Source organism: Sturnus vulgaris, chromosome 4 (genome assembly GCF_052056855.1).
Source record: "Sturnus vulgaris isolate bStuVul1 chromosome 4, bStuVul1.hap1, whole genome shotgun sequence".
Taxonomy (NCBI): domain Eukaryota; kingdom Metazoa; phylum Chordata; class Aves; order Passeriformes; family Sturnidae; genus Sturnus; species Sturnus vulgaris.
In genome coordinates, this window is record NC_142246.1 from 18,451,150 (window position 1) to 18,468,431 (window position 17,282).

The window sequence follows — 17,282 nt, forward strand, 5'->3', positions numbered from 1 at the left end:
ACGAGACCAGGAATATGGCATTTGTTCATTCTGCTAATGCAGGAAGTCACTTAAGTGCACTCTGAGGTAATGCATGAAGTGTTTGGTATATAGTAAATATCTGTTTCAACCAATAACTTTTGGCCTCATCTCTTCAAATATTCTTTAAATACATACTGAAGATCCTGTTCCCTGAAAGTATTGCAACTAAATTATCAGAAAAAATTACCTCCTCAGAACTATTGGTCTAAGTCATGAGTAACTCTTCAAAAATTTAGGCTATAGTGATGCTAGAAGTGTAGTTTGTCTGTTGTATATATCTTTATTCCAGTTTTCTTGAATGCAGTGAGCAGGATGAGTAAGACTCAAAAGACTTGGAGAGGAACGTCTCATCTCGTTGTGTCTGTTTATAATGGCTTTATTTGTGTATCCTGCTGAGAGAACTAAATTTGTACCACAGGGAGACCTTTAGAATGAGACTCCCTGAGCAGTGTTAATAGTGGTCTGCTGACTGTTAGAAAGCATGAAGCGCTTCAGAAAATGAACTACTCTAAATTGGTTTTAGGTAACATGCAAAATACTGCCATTGCTTTCTATATGTCTTAAGAATTTTTTATTTATTTTTATGTGCCACTCGTTTATAGCAATTTGACAACATTAAACAAGAGAATGGAAGGTAGTGTAAATGACAGTGACAGTAATCTATTGAGGTATCTGTGTGAGAATTACAGACTCGAGTGCTCTTGACAATATATACAAAAACATCTTCTTGATCTACTGCTGAGTAGTTGCTGATTAGAACTTGCCCATTCTTTGCCATGAAGCTTGCTTTATGTGAATGCTTGTCTTAAATATTTGTCAAATAGCTTAAAGGTATTCTTTGTTTAACATATTGGTGGTGCAGGACAGATAAGATTTGAGGGAAGAAAACAAAACAATGCCATTGCTGTTTGGTGTCTCCTTTTAGGGTTAAGGAAAATAGAGGTTGCTTTTAAATATTGATTGAGAAGGATTTTAGGCACTGAATGTAACACTGAAGGTTGGCTGCATTTAAAGCTCTGAAAATTGCCTAATAAAAGAGGGGGGCTTCAGAATATTGATTTTTAATATTTCTGGCACTGGGCAGGTTTTTGAAGTCTCTGCCTGCTGCAGAATCCTTAAGGCACAGCCTAGGCTGGTGCAAATTAAAGGAAGTTCAAGGCTGTTACAGGTTTTACCTGCATGCAAGGAGTTATATCACAGTTTGAATCAGCATCTAGCCTATTGTTGCTGCAAGGACTCCTTTGGTACAAAACAAGACTGTAATTTAATTTAATTTAGTTAGAATGTGCTTTTTGTGACCTTTGAATTTTTAAAATCTCATAATCGAATTCTACGGAATGCTCTGTTTAGAGGAGTGACTATGAACCATCATAGCTGTTTAAAATGTAGAAGATGCTCCTCTCTGAAAGTCTTCTGACCTCTGTTATTGTGTGTTACTGTTCTTTAGATGTAAATGCCAGTATATGCTTGTTGAATGGTATTCTTTGACTGTCTCCTAACTAAGCAGTATTTATATATGTACTCTACAGAGTCTTTCAGCTATTCAAAAGTAACAAACATAGTAGCTACTGTTAAGATGTTCCTTTGATATTAACCTCAGTATTTTTTCTGCAAGAGCCTTGAAGAGGTAGTAGTTTTGAGTGTGGAAAAGGGGATAGATGAACATTTGATTTGATGTCTGAATACCAGTCTTCGTACCATTGTCTTAGGAAGTTTCCTCACTCAATGGCACTTGTTTTCTCTTTTTGCCCCTGTAATGGGTTGTGGTCATGTGAATTTGCTGTCTGAAGAGTGGAGTGTAGGTACTTAGTAGCAAGGGGCTGTAAATTCAGTCCAGGGCCTTCATCTGGGTAGTTCTGACCTGTCTCAGTGAGTAGGGTTGGATGCTGCATTCTTAGTGATGTAGCATTGTCCCTTGGGACTTAATTTTGTAGTGAAAACTGTTGAAGTCAAACCTGGAGTTTGTGAATGCTTGGCTATTTGCAGACTAATTTGAATCCTATCAAAACCTAGTTGTTACAAACAGCCTTTAAAAAAAAAGAAAAAGTAGCTTTTTTTTTCTTACCGTTATGACATATATGAGCTTTAACGTATAGTATCTCCTATAGACTGCCTTTTAATACAAAAAAATCATCTCCTTGCCTTGTATGCATGCCCTTTTTTCCCCCCCTTTAATTCTCTTTCCCTCTTTGTGGAAAATAGGAGATGAACTAAAGTCTGGTACATTATTTATTGGGGTAAAAAGATAAAAAATGGCTCTGTATTTGCATGTGTGATCATCTGTTTTATTCTGATGTAAAACTACACAAGTGTTCTTACTGCAACCGGGACTAAACTGCATACCACAAACATGCTGTGGCTGCCTTGCTCTAATCATCTGCTGTCTCAGGTTTTAAATATCTGGAGGTTGGAAATGCATGCAAGCAGGGCTTGGCTAAAGATGAGTTACATAATGCTGCATACTGCTGATGTTACTGCTGAAGGTCCTAAAAACTAAGTTTTGAATCCTGTTGTGTGATATGATAAATTTAACACAAAAAACGGGTAAATATTCTGATCTTCTAATTAATGTGGGTTAACAATCAGAAACTTTAATACAGGACCAGTTTAAAGCTACTTTTGCTGTCTTCACCTTCTACCTTGTGTTGGTAGAACAGTTGAAAAGAAGTAGAAAAAAACGCCCAAAACTCAAACTTGTGGTCTGAAGTAAAATAGTTGATGGAGGTCTAGAGACTGAGTGCTTCTCTGGGGTGTGAACACTGTGCCTTCTATGCCTGCCTGCCCAAAGCAGTGCTGACATCCTCTCTCTGAAGGCATCTCTTTGTGAAAAGGGGTGTGATAGAGAAGGATAATTACTCTGTAATGCTATATGCATTTAACTTAGAGTAATTGTGACTTGCTACTCTGCTGTCTGAAGTACTGCTTTCTTTTTTGGTGATTAAACTAAGGAAAAATTACCACCTCAGCTAGTTAGTGGGAGTTGGCACATTCTAATTGGCTGTGCTGATCAAGATGGATTTCAACTGGCCTGCTTGCCCTTCAGTACACCTGGTGTATGTCACACTTGTGTCATGTTTCAGTGGACTGTAAGTGCTTCTTGTGGAGAGGAGAAAAGCCAGTTTGCTTTTCGGTACTTGATGCTGTTGTGAAACAACCGTGTATATATGTCATGAAGTCTTATTGGGGACAAGTCAAGTAATGCTCCTTACCAACCTATGGCATATGGAAGATATCAACAAAAAGAAATAGTCTGAATGTTTTCACTGATTGATAGAAAAGCAAAGAAGAAAGGAAGTGTAGTTTACAGTCTGAGTCTGCCTGGAAAACTTGGGGATTTGGGGGGCACTGGCACTGGAGTTTTCTGAATGAAGAGTTAGTTTACATAATAAATCTAAATTTCTTGCAAAACGTGTATGTGAGAAGAGATTCAGTTCTCGACATCCCAGAACAAGAGATGACAATATATAGTCATAGCTTAAAAGCTTGAGTGGTGAGTTAAAGGGACACAACATAAAGAAGTAATCAATATTATTTTTTAATAAATGACTAACAGTATAAGAGTGGAGAAGGTCCAGGTTTCAGTTCTGGTTTAGGATAGACTGTGGTTGCTTCTTTTTTCAGTTTCTGTAGTAGCGGAGGTATCTGATACACATAGATAATGAATAATAAAGTGCTTTTTCCAGAAGAAAACTGATTTGTTTGGGAAAATTTCCTTGATGGTCTATGAAGAAAACACCACACCAGTGTAAGCAGTGCAACAGATGTGATTTGCTCTATGCTAAATCACTTAAATATGTACCTCATTTCTTTCAGCATAATATGTTTAATATTACTACTGGATTATAGAAACCTATACATTTATGTAACATTCTTTCAGCAGTAGAAGTGAAAAGTCTCAACGGTATTTTTAACCTTTCCCCCCCAATTTATAAACTCAGTCAATTGTGTTGCTTCTGAAATTGAGTGTTCTGTACTGTCTGTGATAGTGTGTAGTGGCTATTTCAGGTGGTTTTTTTTCTCATGTCGCAACAAAAAACAATGCTTTTACTTTGGATGAGTCTATGAACATATTTCTAGAATGCAGTTAAGGTGATATTTTTCTGGATGATTTAACCACTCTTTTGAGACTTGTAAGACCAGTCAAATGACTTTGATTTTTAAATCTGATTACTTATTATTCACAAAACAGTTAAGAATCTTTGCAATGGGAAAACCATCTGTTTATAAATGGAGCCCGGATATTTAGCATAAAATCTTAGGGTAATATGGCAAAACTGAGTCTGTTTCAAATCAGTACCTGACTGTAGCTCACAAAAAGAGAAAGAAACGGGGCAGCATACTGGGAAGGTTGTGTAGCCATTCATATGGGTAGATAACAACAGGTTTGCATTGTGAGTTTGTTTCTTGAAGCCATAAGTGAGTCTGTGAAATGAGTTCTGTCTCTGCCTATCTGGAATGATAATAATCTAAAATGTTTAAGCTTATTTTGCAGCTGTGCTAGTGTAGACAAGAGACCTAGAAGTCCTTATTTCTGTTACAGTGTGAACTGAAATATGAATTTGAACTCATAAAAATTTCCATTGCCTGCAGCTTTACCTGTCAAGCTTTCAGCAATGCTTTCTAAAGGATTATTTTCAAAAGTCACCACTGAGAATGTGTCCTAGTGATAATCTCTGCCCAGCACTGTCATATGCAAGTAGTTCTAGATAGAGAAATGTTAAAAAAAGCCCAGTTTTTCATGTGAATACATGTCTGTCCAGAAGGAGGCTGTCCCTGCTTCTTTCATATGCAGACTTTTGCAGATTCATAAATGGAACGAACAATTTCCTTTCAATTTTGTCAGCGGGAAGCTGTAAACTGTAGCAGCTGGTCTGTAAGGGACAGAAATATGATTTTTTTTTTTTTAAATATCTGTGGGTAGTGTTTTCTTAGCACATTTTTATCTATGAATGTTTATGTAGAGTGTTGCTGTTATTAAGGAAACTTGTTAATTATTCTCTACATATTTGTTGTAATTTTTCTTAGAGTACTTTTGAAATGTAATTCTACTTTTCTTGGGCATGTTTGAGAGAAATTTAATAGTTTTCTTGTTAAATTTCTTTTGTCTTTTGGTGTTTTCTTTCAGTCTCCTTCTCTTGTCAGCTCCCATTTTGTGGTTAGTAGGCATAAGTCTCTAAGAAAATAGTTGTCAAACCAAGTTCTTAAGGCATCATCCTGGGAAAGATCTTGGTACATTGCCTCAAATGGTTACAGCACCAGCTGATGTGTGTTTAGTTCTGCAAGGGTAGCAAGGACAAAGGGGTTGAGGCTGGAATTGGGTTAAGTAAATGAAAGTCACAAGATGCTGTCCTGATTTAAGCTAAAGCAAAAAGCTAAATTGTTCTGTGAAAGTTTTAATAAAGAAATATTTCTATTGGTTCCATGCTTGTTTATTTATAGTTTGCCTAAGCTTTCATGGGGGGCATATAATGAAAAAGACGAAATGCCAGAAACACCTTGGTAATGCTAATTTTTCTGGAATTATATTTGGCTAAACTCTCTTGGTTATTGTAACCTGCATTTCTATTGCTTGTTTTCTAAGCTGTTGATTTTTACTAAAAACCTAAGGTAATTGATTTTCTTTCAGTTCATAACTGGACTCAAGAAGACACTCTTCAGTGGCTCTCAGACTTTGTTGAATTGCCCCAATATGAAAAGAATTTTAGAGACAGCAATGTCAATGGAACAACACTTCCCAGGTGAATATATCTTTTGGATTAGTTTCAAATAATTCCCCATAAGTTGCTGCATTAGTCTATATGGTAGGAACAACTATGTGAAACTAAAGTCTAACAAGATACAGTCAAATGCAAGAAAAGAGGTGTCCTTGCAGTTTTGAAGAGGTGGCTGCATTTTTTTCTCTGCCAGAATATTTCAAAATACAACTTTCATAAAAGTTCTGTTTCTTTCTGTGGAACTCTTATCAAAGACCACATAATTCTGTGTGGTAGCAAACTTCTTTTTCAACCTCTTCCCATCTATTTTATGGGTATATACAACAACGTAACAGTAAAATGCCTTTCCTGGAGAATAAATACCGCACCTGAGTACTGCATGTATTTAAGAGTTGGTGTCACAAGTCTGTAAATATCTTTCACTATGCTAAATGGATTTATTTTTTATTTAATGATCTTTTTCCAGAAGGAAAAGAATAGTTAAAGGATTTTATTTTCTTCTTTTGCCACATGCTGATATGCATTTATACAGCATTACTGTTGTATTGTATTCCTCACTCTTAATTGCATAGCTGTAATCTATATAACTATGAGAAATGCTATTGATGTTATTGATGTCTTTTTTCTTTTTGTTGGTTGGTTTTTTTTTTTTTTTGTTTTTTTTTTGTTTTTTTTTTTTTTTTTTGCATAGGCTTATTTTGAATATAGTTTGTGGAATAGGTAACATTTTGTCTTGTCATTAACAGGATAGCAGTAAATGAACATGCTTTCATGATCTCTCACTTGAAAATAATTGACCGGAGTCATAGACAGAAGCTTCAGCTTAAAGCCTTGGATGTTGTTTTATTTGGACCTCTCACCCGTTAGTAACTTTTTGGAGTTTTTTTTCTTAGCTCTTGATTGTAAGAATTCAACAGAGCATATTTTCCATGACACTTGATACTGTAGATAGGACAGCTTATCTATTTTGTGGATGTGCTGATGGATTGCTTGGCATGTGTTGTGGAACTCTGCAGTGAATTAAAAGAGGTTATTTAGGTGCTGTGAGCAGAACAAAGGTTCACTTCTGAAGTGAAGTGCATAAGATCATGTAGAAATTTTAGTATAACCTCACTTGACAGATGAATGTTGGCTTTTGTGTCACAAGAAGTGTCTTCTAAATATTTTTTACTGCTTAAATTACATTTATAACTGAGGTTGCATTCGTTTCTTAATTAGCTTCGAGAGTGCAGCTGGGATGGTGAAATGAGAGGGGATGACCTTCTCCAAGAAGAAAAAAGGAGATGATGATGCAAATCCAACACCTATGTCTTGTACATACTTAAGTGCAGTTAAATTTCATTCAGGAGTTCCACATCTGACCCATTTTACCATATGCAGCCATGTCCATACCACATCACCAATGCTCTGCATGCTTGATTGTGCACAGTTACAGTTCTGCTCTGGTGCTGTGCATGTCAGGGGTTCCTGAAATAGTCAGGCCAGATCTCAGCTGGGGATTTTTAGTGGGGGGAAGAAAAGCACTTTGTGTTAGATCTTTAATGCTTGCAGAAACTGTCTTTAGAGATGGGCAAGTGACTATACAAGTTGTGCTAAAAAAGATGTGTAATGTGAATCTTGGATATGATAATTTGACAATCCAACTTTTACTTTTAAAAAGTGCTATGTTACCATTTTAAAATGTACTTTATTTTTTCCAAGTGCATTTTTAACTCAGCATAAGGTATTCAAAAGGGTGCAGACTGGGTAGAACTTGCTCAAATCGAATTTCACCTCCTACTGGCCTGATAAAGTGCAATTGTGGAACTCTTTTAACTCTAAATACTCCAAAGGGATTTAGTAAGCTTTTCTCAGTCTAATGAATATTTTAGTATGGATTAAGTAAATTGTAATAGAGCAGAGCTGTTTATGTTGTATGGAAAATGCTGTGGAATGCATTTGAAAGGTAGTTGTTGGAGGTGGTGTGAGTTAAAGGAGCTAGAATTCTGTTTAGCATCAAATTCTGTCACCTTTTAGGCTGGGGAGAGAGGGGGAAGGCCTTAGTCTGTTGTCTGTATCAATGAACTAGTTAATGATGGTGTTGTTCTCTGCACAGGTCCCCCTCACAACTGGATGAAGGATTTTATATTAACAGTTTCTATAGTTATTGGTTTTGGAGGCTGCTGGTTTGCCTATACACAGAACAGAACTTCAAGAGAACATATCACAAAAATGATGAAGGACTTAGAAAGTCTCCAAACAGCAGAGCAAAGTCTTCTTGACTTGCAGGAAAGGTATAAAACCTGAAAGAAAAAAACCTTGTCCTTTTGTTTTGAGGTTAAACACGAATTCAGATTTTTTACAGTCTTAAGCTTTTTGCATTAACTGCTTTTGGATTTTGTTCATCTTCCCTTTGCATGGAAATTGTGATTTCAGTTGTGCTGATATCTTGGGTAGAGCTTGCTCCTGGATATTTTAGCAGGCAATACAAACTTGTGGATGAAGGTAGAGAATAGAGGCTCAGTCTTTTTTCCTACAGATTTAAAAGTATGTATTGTCATTTTCATATAATTACAGTTTGTTTTAAATAGTTATATACATAGAAATGAGAACATTTTTTTCTCTGTTTAAGCTTTTAAGATTGAAACAGACCTGAACTGATTAGTTTCTGTTGCATATATAGCAGTGTGAGAGTTGATAGTCTATGGTGCACCTGTAACACAGCTGTCTATAGAGACTTGTATTTTGATGTTACACTTTTAATGATGTTCACCTAAGAGTTTGGGTATTGTGCCTGGCGTGGATATCACGTTGTGTGATGTAATTGCTGCTGATTCATGAAGCTTGCAGAGTCTTTATTATCACAGAGTGGTTGAGGTTGGAAGAGACTTCTGGAGTACATCTTGTCCGGCCCCTCCTGCCCAAGCAGGATCATCTAGAACAGATTGCCTAGGACCATGGGCAGGTGGCTTCTGAATATGTCCAAGGATGGAGATTCTACCACCTCTCTGGGCAATCTGTGCCAGTGTTCAGTCACTGTCATGGTGAAAGTGTTTCCTGATGTTCAGACGGAACCTCATGTGCTTTGGTTTGTGCCCATTGCCTCTTGCCCTGTTGCTGGATGAATTTTTTTATCCTGAGGACTGCAACATTTAACAAATATTTTGTGTATTTTTTCATATTTTTTGTTCAATTGTGAAGGCTTGAGAAAGCACAAGAAGAGAATAGAAACGTTGCTGTTGAAAAGCAAAATCTGGAGCGCAAAATGATGGATGAGATCAATGATGCAAAACGTGAAGCTCATCGCCTAAGGGAACTGAGAGAGGGAGCTGAATGTGAGCTCAGCAGGCTCAAATATGCAGAGGAAGAGTTAGTACAGGTACCTGCCAGCTGTTTATAAATTTAGTGTGGACTTTAAATTGGTCCTGGTTTTATTAGATCCTCAGCACTTTTAAAAGCAGCGTTCTCCAAATGCTAGATTTGAATGGAAAAATTCTGAGAGTGCTTAATGCCATTACCTAGTAAAATAATCCTGAAACTATTAGAAGCTGTAAACATTGTATATTAGCCTTTCATAATATTTTGGGATTCACTGAGCAAAAATATATACAAAAGCTCTTTTTTATCTTGTTATTAGAAGCGAGAGAGTAACTTTCATCTGAACAGCAATAAATTTGGATTTATTGTTCTAAAACAATTATCAATTTACAAAAAAATTTAAACTTCGAATTAGGAATTATATATCATTGGAAAAATTATGGAAGGTCATATGGTAGATTTCAGAGATGCCAGATGTGCATACCTGACAACAATAGGCACACACCAAAACTGTCAAACTTTGGTATGTTGCTGTGGGGCATAAAGGTGTTTATAATTCACCTGTTAGTTCTAACGATACTTTTGGTGACACTTTAATTTCTTCTTGATTGCTAGGTTCGTATGGCTTTAAAAAAGGCTGAGAAGGAGTTTGAGTTGAGAAGTAATTGGTCTGTTCCTGAAGCTTTGCAGAAGTGGCTTCAGTTAACACATGAAGTTGAAGTACAATATTACAATATCAAAAGACAGCATGCAGAAATGCAATTAGCAATTGCTAAAGATGAGGTAATAAATTATTCTTCAGCTACTTAATTTTTTTGATCTGTTGCTAGAGATTTGAAATAGTAAACACAAAGCAGATAAGCATCTGTGCTTTTTTCTTCACTGAATTGTTGTTTGCTGCTTGCCAATATTGCTAATATTTGGTCATCTCTTAAGGATGCTTCTGGTTTTATGCATTTCACTTTACTTTGCTTTTTAGGCAGAAAAGATAAAAAAGAAGAGAAGCACTGTATTTGGAACGTTACATGTTGCACACAGCTCCTCCCTGGATGAAGTGGACCATAAAATTCTTGAAGCAAAGTAAGAGGGTTACCAGCACAGGATGCATATTCTTTTGTGATTATTTGTTCCTGGAACAATGGCATTTTTGAGAGTTATGGAATTGAGTGTCTTAGTGGTTTTGCACTTTAGAATAGCAATTTAAAAGGTACTAAAATGTGAATATTTCTACAGCTGTAATGGATCTTCTGGTATGCTGGAATGATTGTGTTGCTTTGCTTTATCAATAAGAACAGTGCATATAATTTTAATATGTGTTTTTCTTCAGGAAAGCACTCTCTGAGTTGACGACGTGTTTGCGAGAGCGTCTTTATCGATGGCAACAGATTGAGAAGATTTGCGGGTTTCAAATCGCTCACAATTCTGGGCTACCAAGCTTGACCTCCTCTCTCTACTCTGATCACAGCTGGGTAGTTATGCCTCGAGTTTCCATTCCTCCATACCCAATTGCAGGGGGAGTTGATGACTTAGATGAAGACACTCCTCCAATAGTTTCACAGTTTCATGGTAAGTGATGAGCTCAGTAAAAAGAAAGGGGAAAAACTGTGGGGACATGGGATTTTCAAGTCAAGGTGGGAGAAGAGTACTGAAATCAAACAGGATTAGATCAAAGTCAAAAGGACCAAAATTCTTTGCAACATTTCAGATAGATCTAGTGGGACTTACATAAATGAAAAATTGGGTTTTGCAATGAAGATAACATGAAGAAAAAGCCTTTATTTTGTTTCAGTGGGAGAGTGGGGCAAATTCAGCTAAGGTTTTGCAAGTGCTTGTCAGCCTTGGATTGCGACTTAGACAAAAGTTTGTAATGAATAGCTGAGTTTCTGTTAGCTCAGGGTTCCTTAGGCTATGCAGAAGATCACGTCCTTTGGGAGGCCCCCATGCTACATAGCCTTATGCACATTCTTTCATGGTCAGAACAAAATCCCGTTGTTGTTCAGGCGAAGCTTTTAGGCAGAATGTTTGTGTTTGGATACAGTGGGTTGTTTGAGTGTCCATCAGAGAGGCTGACTTCTGGAGGGAGAGAAATCCAGCTTTGGTTAAACTGTGATCAGAAGATATGCACTGGGGATTCAGACCACCCTTGCATCATGAGTCATTGTGTCAGAACAAGAGCCTGTTTCATGGAGACTGTGATTAACTGGACTCTAGAGGCAAATCAAAAAGATGAGCTCCCATGCAGCTATTCAAACAAGCTTTTTTAAACTGAGGAATGAGTAGGAAGGAAAACTGTCACGTGGGCACATTTTTCTTCCAGGGCTGGGATTTTCAGAAGAATTTCAAACTGTGTTTTAAAATAACATAAGGTCGCCACTTTGCTGGTTTCACTTAGTGTGCCTTGGGCACTTGTTTTTCTTCTAAACGTACCAACCTTTTTTTTCTGCAGGCCACATTGAAAAGTTCATTAATCCTCTTGCAACATTACTTACTGCAAGTTCTGATCACTTTTAAGGAACGCTGTTTCTCTAGTTGTCTTCAGTGCAAATACTTTGATTTAAACCCTAGCAACAAATTTATTGGAGACCCAATAAAATATGGATGTCTATACTTAAGCTTCCAATTCTGTATAGAGCAGCCTGTGGTCTGATTTCAAAATGGAGAGCTCCATTTATTGTCATGATTTTCCAGATGGTCTACAATACAACACTTGGATATGTGTAAAAGACTTCAGACTTGTGGGTTTTTTTTAGTCACTCTTCTCATTTAGCTCTTGCATAGAAGTGAAGCTAGACAAGAGAGTGCAGTTGAAGGAACTACAATTAGAAAAGGACTGTACTGTTTGTAAGAGCATACTTAGCTGAAACTTTACTGTATGCTTTTACAATTATACTTTAATTTTTTTTTTTTTGCTTAAGATCAGTTCATTTGCAAGTATTTCTTTCTCAGTGATGAAAGTAATCTGAATCTTAGTAACACCACAAAAATTTTTTTCCCTTTTTTTTTCCTTTCTGAATTTTGGTAAGGCACAAGAACCTGGTGCTGTCAAAGTTATCACATGAAGGAAGTAGCTTGTCCTTAGTTTACTAGCTTTTAAAATTTCTGTCAGTAGATAAAATATGGAAACACTTAGGAGTGGGGAAGGAGAGGAAAATATGCTAAATGATCTGTTGTTGAAACTAGTGTTGAGGATTGTTTGAATTTATTGAAGTTATTGTAGGTTAGTTCAGTAACTGCTGAATTACTCCCATCCTTTAGACAAAAATAACAAATGCACACAAGGAAGGACAGAAGCAAAATGGCTTGTCTTGGTCATGGGGCATCAGGCAAAATGCATTGTGCAGGAGGTCACTTAAGAAAGGGGCTATTTTAGCTACTGGATCTAAAGTGGTCTGGGCTATTGCCTTGCCCCAGCATCCTTTGGACTCTTAAAATTGACAAAATTTGAAGTCTGTTGGACAGGCTTCATTATGCCAGAGCAATTGCACTGATAGGCTAATATGGTGTCGAGTAATAGAGCTGTTTGATCAGTATCAAGCTGAAGAACAAAAATAGATTAAGAAATAGTGTCTGACAATGGAAAAAAGTCCTTACAGCAGGAAGGTGATAGTGAAACTTCTACTTTTCCATTGACTGATTAGGATTCAGCTGGTTCCTTGATTTAGTGAGTTTCATTTGCACTGGAAAATTCTACATGTTAAATTGTCATAGCTTAATTCTTCATATTCCTGTGTGTATACCTACAAAGAACCAAAATGCTTGTTATTTCTTTCAAAATCCAGTGCTGGTGCAATCTTGGTGGTGGGGTTTTTCTTGTTGTGTTGTTTTTGTTTTTTTGTTTTTTTTTTTTTTTTTTTTCAGTTGTATTGTTTTGTTTTTTAATACCAGCAAATAGGATGGCATCTGATTTACCTGGACCTGTAGCACAAATTTCCTAAAGAGATTCTTAATCTCTTATCTCAGTTCATATTTGCTCCTTGAGGAATTTTTTTTGTAATGACACAAGATGATTTTTGAGCTCCCAACATGCTTTTAAGGTCAGTAGGGAATTCCTCAAAAGTAAAATGAGAAGTTTGAGTTACATGACAACTCTCATGTTGAGACTCACAAACCTTTCTTTCCTGCTCAGGACTGGAAATAAATGTCAGCAAAGGTGCAGTGGAAGTTGTGATTTCCTGTACTGAAAGAGAGTGGACAACTTGTCCAACTTTCTGCATCTCTCTGAGATTCCAGGAAGGGAAACTATAACTTAAATGATGATAAACTGGCATTGCAGAAAATAAAATGTATTTTGTCAGGCTAGACATCCTTGTCTACAAAAAGAATTGAAGGGATTTTTAGTGTGTTGTGTTTGTTAAACAATTTTGAACACCAATAAGGATCTGGTGTATCTTACATAAGCAGTGATGCATTTCATGGGACACTTTGAGGAGGGATATGAAGCATCCTGAGACTTGTAACAGCTGGCCTGAAAACAGATCTGTAGATTCTGTACAAGTATTGCTGCCTAATAATCTTTTGAAGAAGGAATTGAGTTAGGAACATTTGAGTTAATCACTTCCTGTTGGGTACTTTGCTGATGAAGTCTTGTGAGGCTGCCTCCACCCATTCTTAGTCTTTTTGCTTCCAGAAATTCATTGTTAGCCTGGCAAGAGACCATGTTATCTAAGAGGAAGTTCTTAAGCTTAAAATGAAGTCAAATGATGTATTTTCTGTCATGTTACATAAATAAAATTGGTCTTCCCTATCTAACCTACTTTTCCACTAGTGTAGTATATATCAATTGTTGGTTAGTCATACCTACATTGCAAAACTTTACATTTTCTTCTAACCTCCAGATCACCACACAATTAAAATACAGGACATTGTGTAACATACTAATTTCAGCGCTGCTATTTTTAGTTTATGAAGGGTTGGGAGTTTCAGTAGAATCTTTTTGTTCTCAAGAGAGTATAGTGAGCCAGAACTTTGGTGTACTTGGTCAGGGTAGTATTTGGCAGGCACAAAATCTCTGCAGTTGCATCTTGGTTAGCTGCTTCATCTAACTAGAATGTATGAGTTGTGCCAGTCTTTCTTCCTCTACAACTGTCGAGCTATGTCAAAGTTGTTTAAAAGTCGCTGTCGCTGAAGCAGGTATCTGCTACTTAGTCTTCAGGGTAGATACTTATAACATCGAAGTCACTCGGAGGGTTTTGGTTTGCTTTTTCTCTGCCTCAGGGTCCATTGTAAAACCTCCCAGCACACTGGCAAGAAGCAGTAGCTTGTGTAGATCAAGACGCAGTGTTGTGCCATCATCTCCACAGTCTCAGCACGCTTTGCACTCCCCTGACCCTGACATCCTCTCTGTGTCGAGCTGCCCAGCTCTCTATCGAACTGAAGAGGAGGAGGAAGCCATTTACTTCTCTGCTGATAAACAATGGTACGGAGATTAGCAAACAGCACTTGGAACTCTTGATAGGATTATTGAGACTAACAGTTTAGAATTAGAGGTTAAACCAAGCCAAAAGTTAAAGTAATCTATAGGATAATATAAATTAATATAGTCTACGTGGAGCAGAGAGTTCTTGTCTGGTATGTGTGTGTAAATAACTAGCATGTCGTATACAGTTAAGTAATGTTACAATCCAGGGTGCACTGAACTAACCCTGATTCTCCATTACAATATGTTACTGGCTTTTACATCTGAAACTAGGATCAAAAGCAATGTCAGCTACTGGGCGAAGAGGAGATGGATGGTAACACAATTCTTACAGCATGTTGAGCGTGTACCTACTCTTGTTACATGGCCTCATAGGAAAAGGTTAAATTCCTTTTGGAAGGAGCAAATGAGCTTGTTGAAAGGTAGGGACACTTGTCCTGAAGAAACTTTTTGTATATGATAGGCTTAAATCTCCTTCTTTCATTTCATAACTTTTCTGACTTCACGTGCCAGAAAGATTTTGTTCTTTGAAGTGAGATGCAAATGACTGTTTCTGGGCAGATGCTGCTGCCCACAAAAGCAAGATTGCACAAACTAATTCCCTTAAGTTTAGATAATGAAATGATGTAATGCAAGTTGTAACTTAAAATGTTTAACTTAATTTTTGTTTAATTAACTACTAAGGAAAAGTGTGGGTGGTGCTTTTAGACTAATGTTATTGATTCTAAATTAATTTCCTTTTTAATCGTATGAGGGAAATTGTCATTTCATTATACTTTTTCTTCTCTCTGCTCTGACTCAGGGAAGTACAGGAAACAGGTTCGGAATGTGACTCCTTAAATTCATCCATTGGAAGAAAACAGTCTCCTCCAGCAAGTCTTGAGATGTACCAGACAATTTCTCCTCAGAAAGTATCACCAGAAGAATTCTCACTTGAGGAATCATCTACAGGAGACTCCTCTTCTCTAACTGCAGATGTTTCTAGGGGCTCTCCTGACTGTGTAGGCATGGCAGAAACTAAGAGCATGATCTTTAGTCCTGCAAGCAAAGTTTATAATGGAATCCTGGAGAAGTCTTGCAGCATGAACCAGCTTTCAACTGGGATCCCAGTCCCAAAGCCTCGTCACACCTCATGTTCTTCAACCGGCAGTGATAGTAAACCCAGCCATGAAGCTGCTTCTGTCCCCAGGATAAGCAGCATCCCACAGGACCTCTACCAGAATGGTGAAAAAAATAAAAAGCCATCAAAAATAAAAAACCTCTTCAAGAAGAAGTGCAAGTGAGGTGGGCAGAAGAAAACCTATAGTAATATTATAAGAACTCTATTTTTAAAATCTTTAGGAATGTAATTCCATTTGAGCATTCCAGACTGGATGCCCTAATGGAATACTCTGTAGGTCACCTATATTTAATGACTGTACTGTCAACGGTTGTGCCAGCTGTCAATGAGAAATCATTAAAAAGTTCAGACAGTTTACATTAATTTCTGTCTATTTATTTCTTTATTTTTTTAGTTTGTCTTTTTCAGCTTTTTTTTTTAATTTGATTTGTTGAGCTTTTTTAAGTTTGTTCATAAACCATTTTTAAGCCACTTTGGACTCCTAAGCTTTAATGGACTAGTAAGCCTTCCTGGGCTTGCCAAAGTTTCTTGTTTACTGGAGCATCTTCCTATCTTTCCATAGAAATAGGACATTTATCTACTGGACTTTAACAAAAATAAAAGAAGTAGAACTAAATGAATTGCACTACTGTTTTACAGACTGGAACAGTCTCTGCAAGTGAAACTGAAAGACTTGTATTTGAGAAGAGGAATCTTTTCACTTTTAGATCTTTTGGGGTTTTTAAGTAGAATTTAGCATTTCTAATTGACTTGATTTCTGGAAATGGAAATGTCATGCTTTTATTATGGGAAGCTTTGTTAGATGCATTTATTATTAGAATGGTTCAAGTCCTGCTGTAAAGATCATTTTTTTCCCAGGACTTTCACTGTGATTTTAATTCACTGCAGGCTGTATAACAAACAAAAAAAAAAAAAAAAAGAGAAAAAAGAAAAAAAACAAAAAAGAAGAAAGTTAGTTACCAAGAGAACAGGCTCTTGATTCCTTATGCAAGATGGTTGTGAAACTTGACTGAAGACTGAAAAAATTCATCCCCTCAGAATGAGGAGGGGGAATAGTAGATCTTGTTTACAGATTGACACACAATGGACATTTGGGTTGTGAAAGTTTGTACTGTGGTAAAGATAATAAATTGGAAATGCTATTGTGCTTGGGAATGTTCCAATTTTAGCTGATGCTTGTTTCAGAGGTCCTGTTAATTGGAAGCTGTCGTGGGCTACATTGCTTATGCTTACTGCTGTGTATAAGTTATTATATTTTTTGAATTAGCTATTATTGTCTTAATGTCCTCCTTTTGTAAGATTTCATACACTTTATTTTTGTATAGTTTGAAGATTTAGCTGTTCAGAGATGTCTGAAGTAAATGGTATAATTTTATAATGCATACTGTTATACTAACTCATAATTTTAGATATAAAGATAGATATAAAGGTGCGATGACATACTTCAGATAAAAGCAATTTTTGTGAAGCTTTTTTAGGGAGAGTTGAAATTACTGTGAGGTAACAAGGAAGCCTTCTTAGGGTAGCAGTAGCTAATTGTTCAAAAACATCTTTTTATTTTTTTTAAACAGTTGGAGACAAGAAATGTATGGCTTAAGTAACAGTGCCTTTTATTCAGTTTGAAAATATTAATGCTGAGCAGGAATTTCTTCTGAGGTACATTCCAAAGAAATATCTCCTGCTCTAGTCAACAGAAGCAATTTACCCAGTGATG

At 36.7% G+C, this 17,282-nt stretch overlaps 1 protein-coding gene across 3 annotated transcripts in view; it reads left to right on the plus strand.

Moving 5' to 3' along the window:
* The window catches only part of STIM2 (stromal interaction molecule 2), a 65,376-nt gene extending 48,426 nt beyond the window's left edge, over nt 1-16,950 (plus strand). For 2 of the 3 annotated variants that reach the window (XM_088163240.1, XM_088163241.1), the window contains exons 4-12: nt 5,648-5,759; nt 6,482-6,597; nt 7,831-8,008; nt 8,916-9,093; nt 9,648-9,815; nt 10,012-10,112; nt 10,360-10,598; nt 14,247-14,448; nt 15,251-16,950. In XM_088163240.1, coding sequence (XP_088019366.1) covers nt 5,648-5,759; nt 6,482-6,597; nt 7,831-8,008; nt 8,916-9,093; nt 9,648-9,815; nt 10,012-10,112; nt 10,360-10,598; nt 14,247-14,448; nt 15,251-15,731 — 1,775 coding nt within the window. In that variant the 3' untranslated portion in view covers nt 15,732-16,950. Of the gene's footprint in view, nt 1-5,647; nt 5,760-6,481; nt 6,598-7,830; nt 8,009-8,915; nt 9,094-9,647; nt 9,816-10,011; nt 10,113-10,359; nt 10,599-14,246; nt 14,449-14,721; nt 14,871-15,250 lie in introns of all 3 variants that reach the window. The other variant, XM_088163242.1, reaches the window with a different exon arrangement.
* The last annotated feature ends 332 nt before the right edge of the window (nt 16,951-17,282 follow it).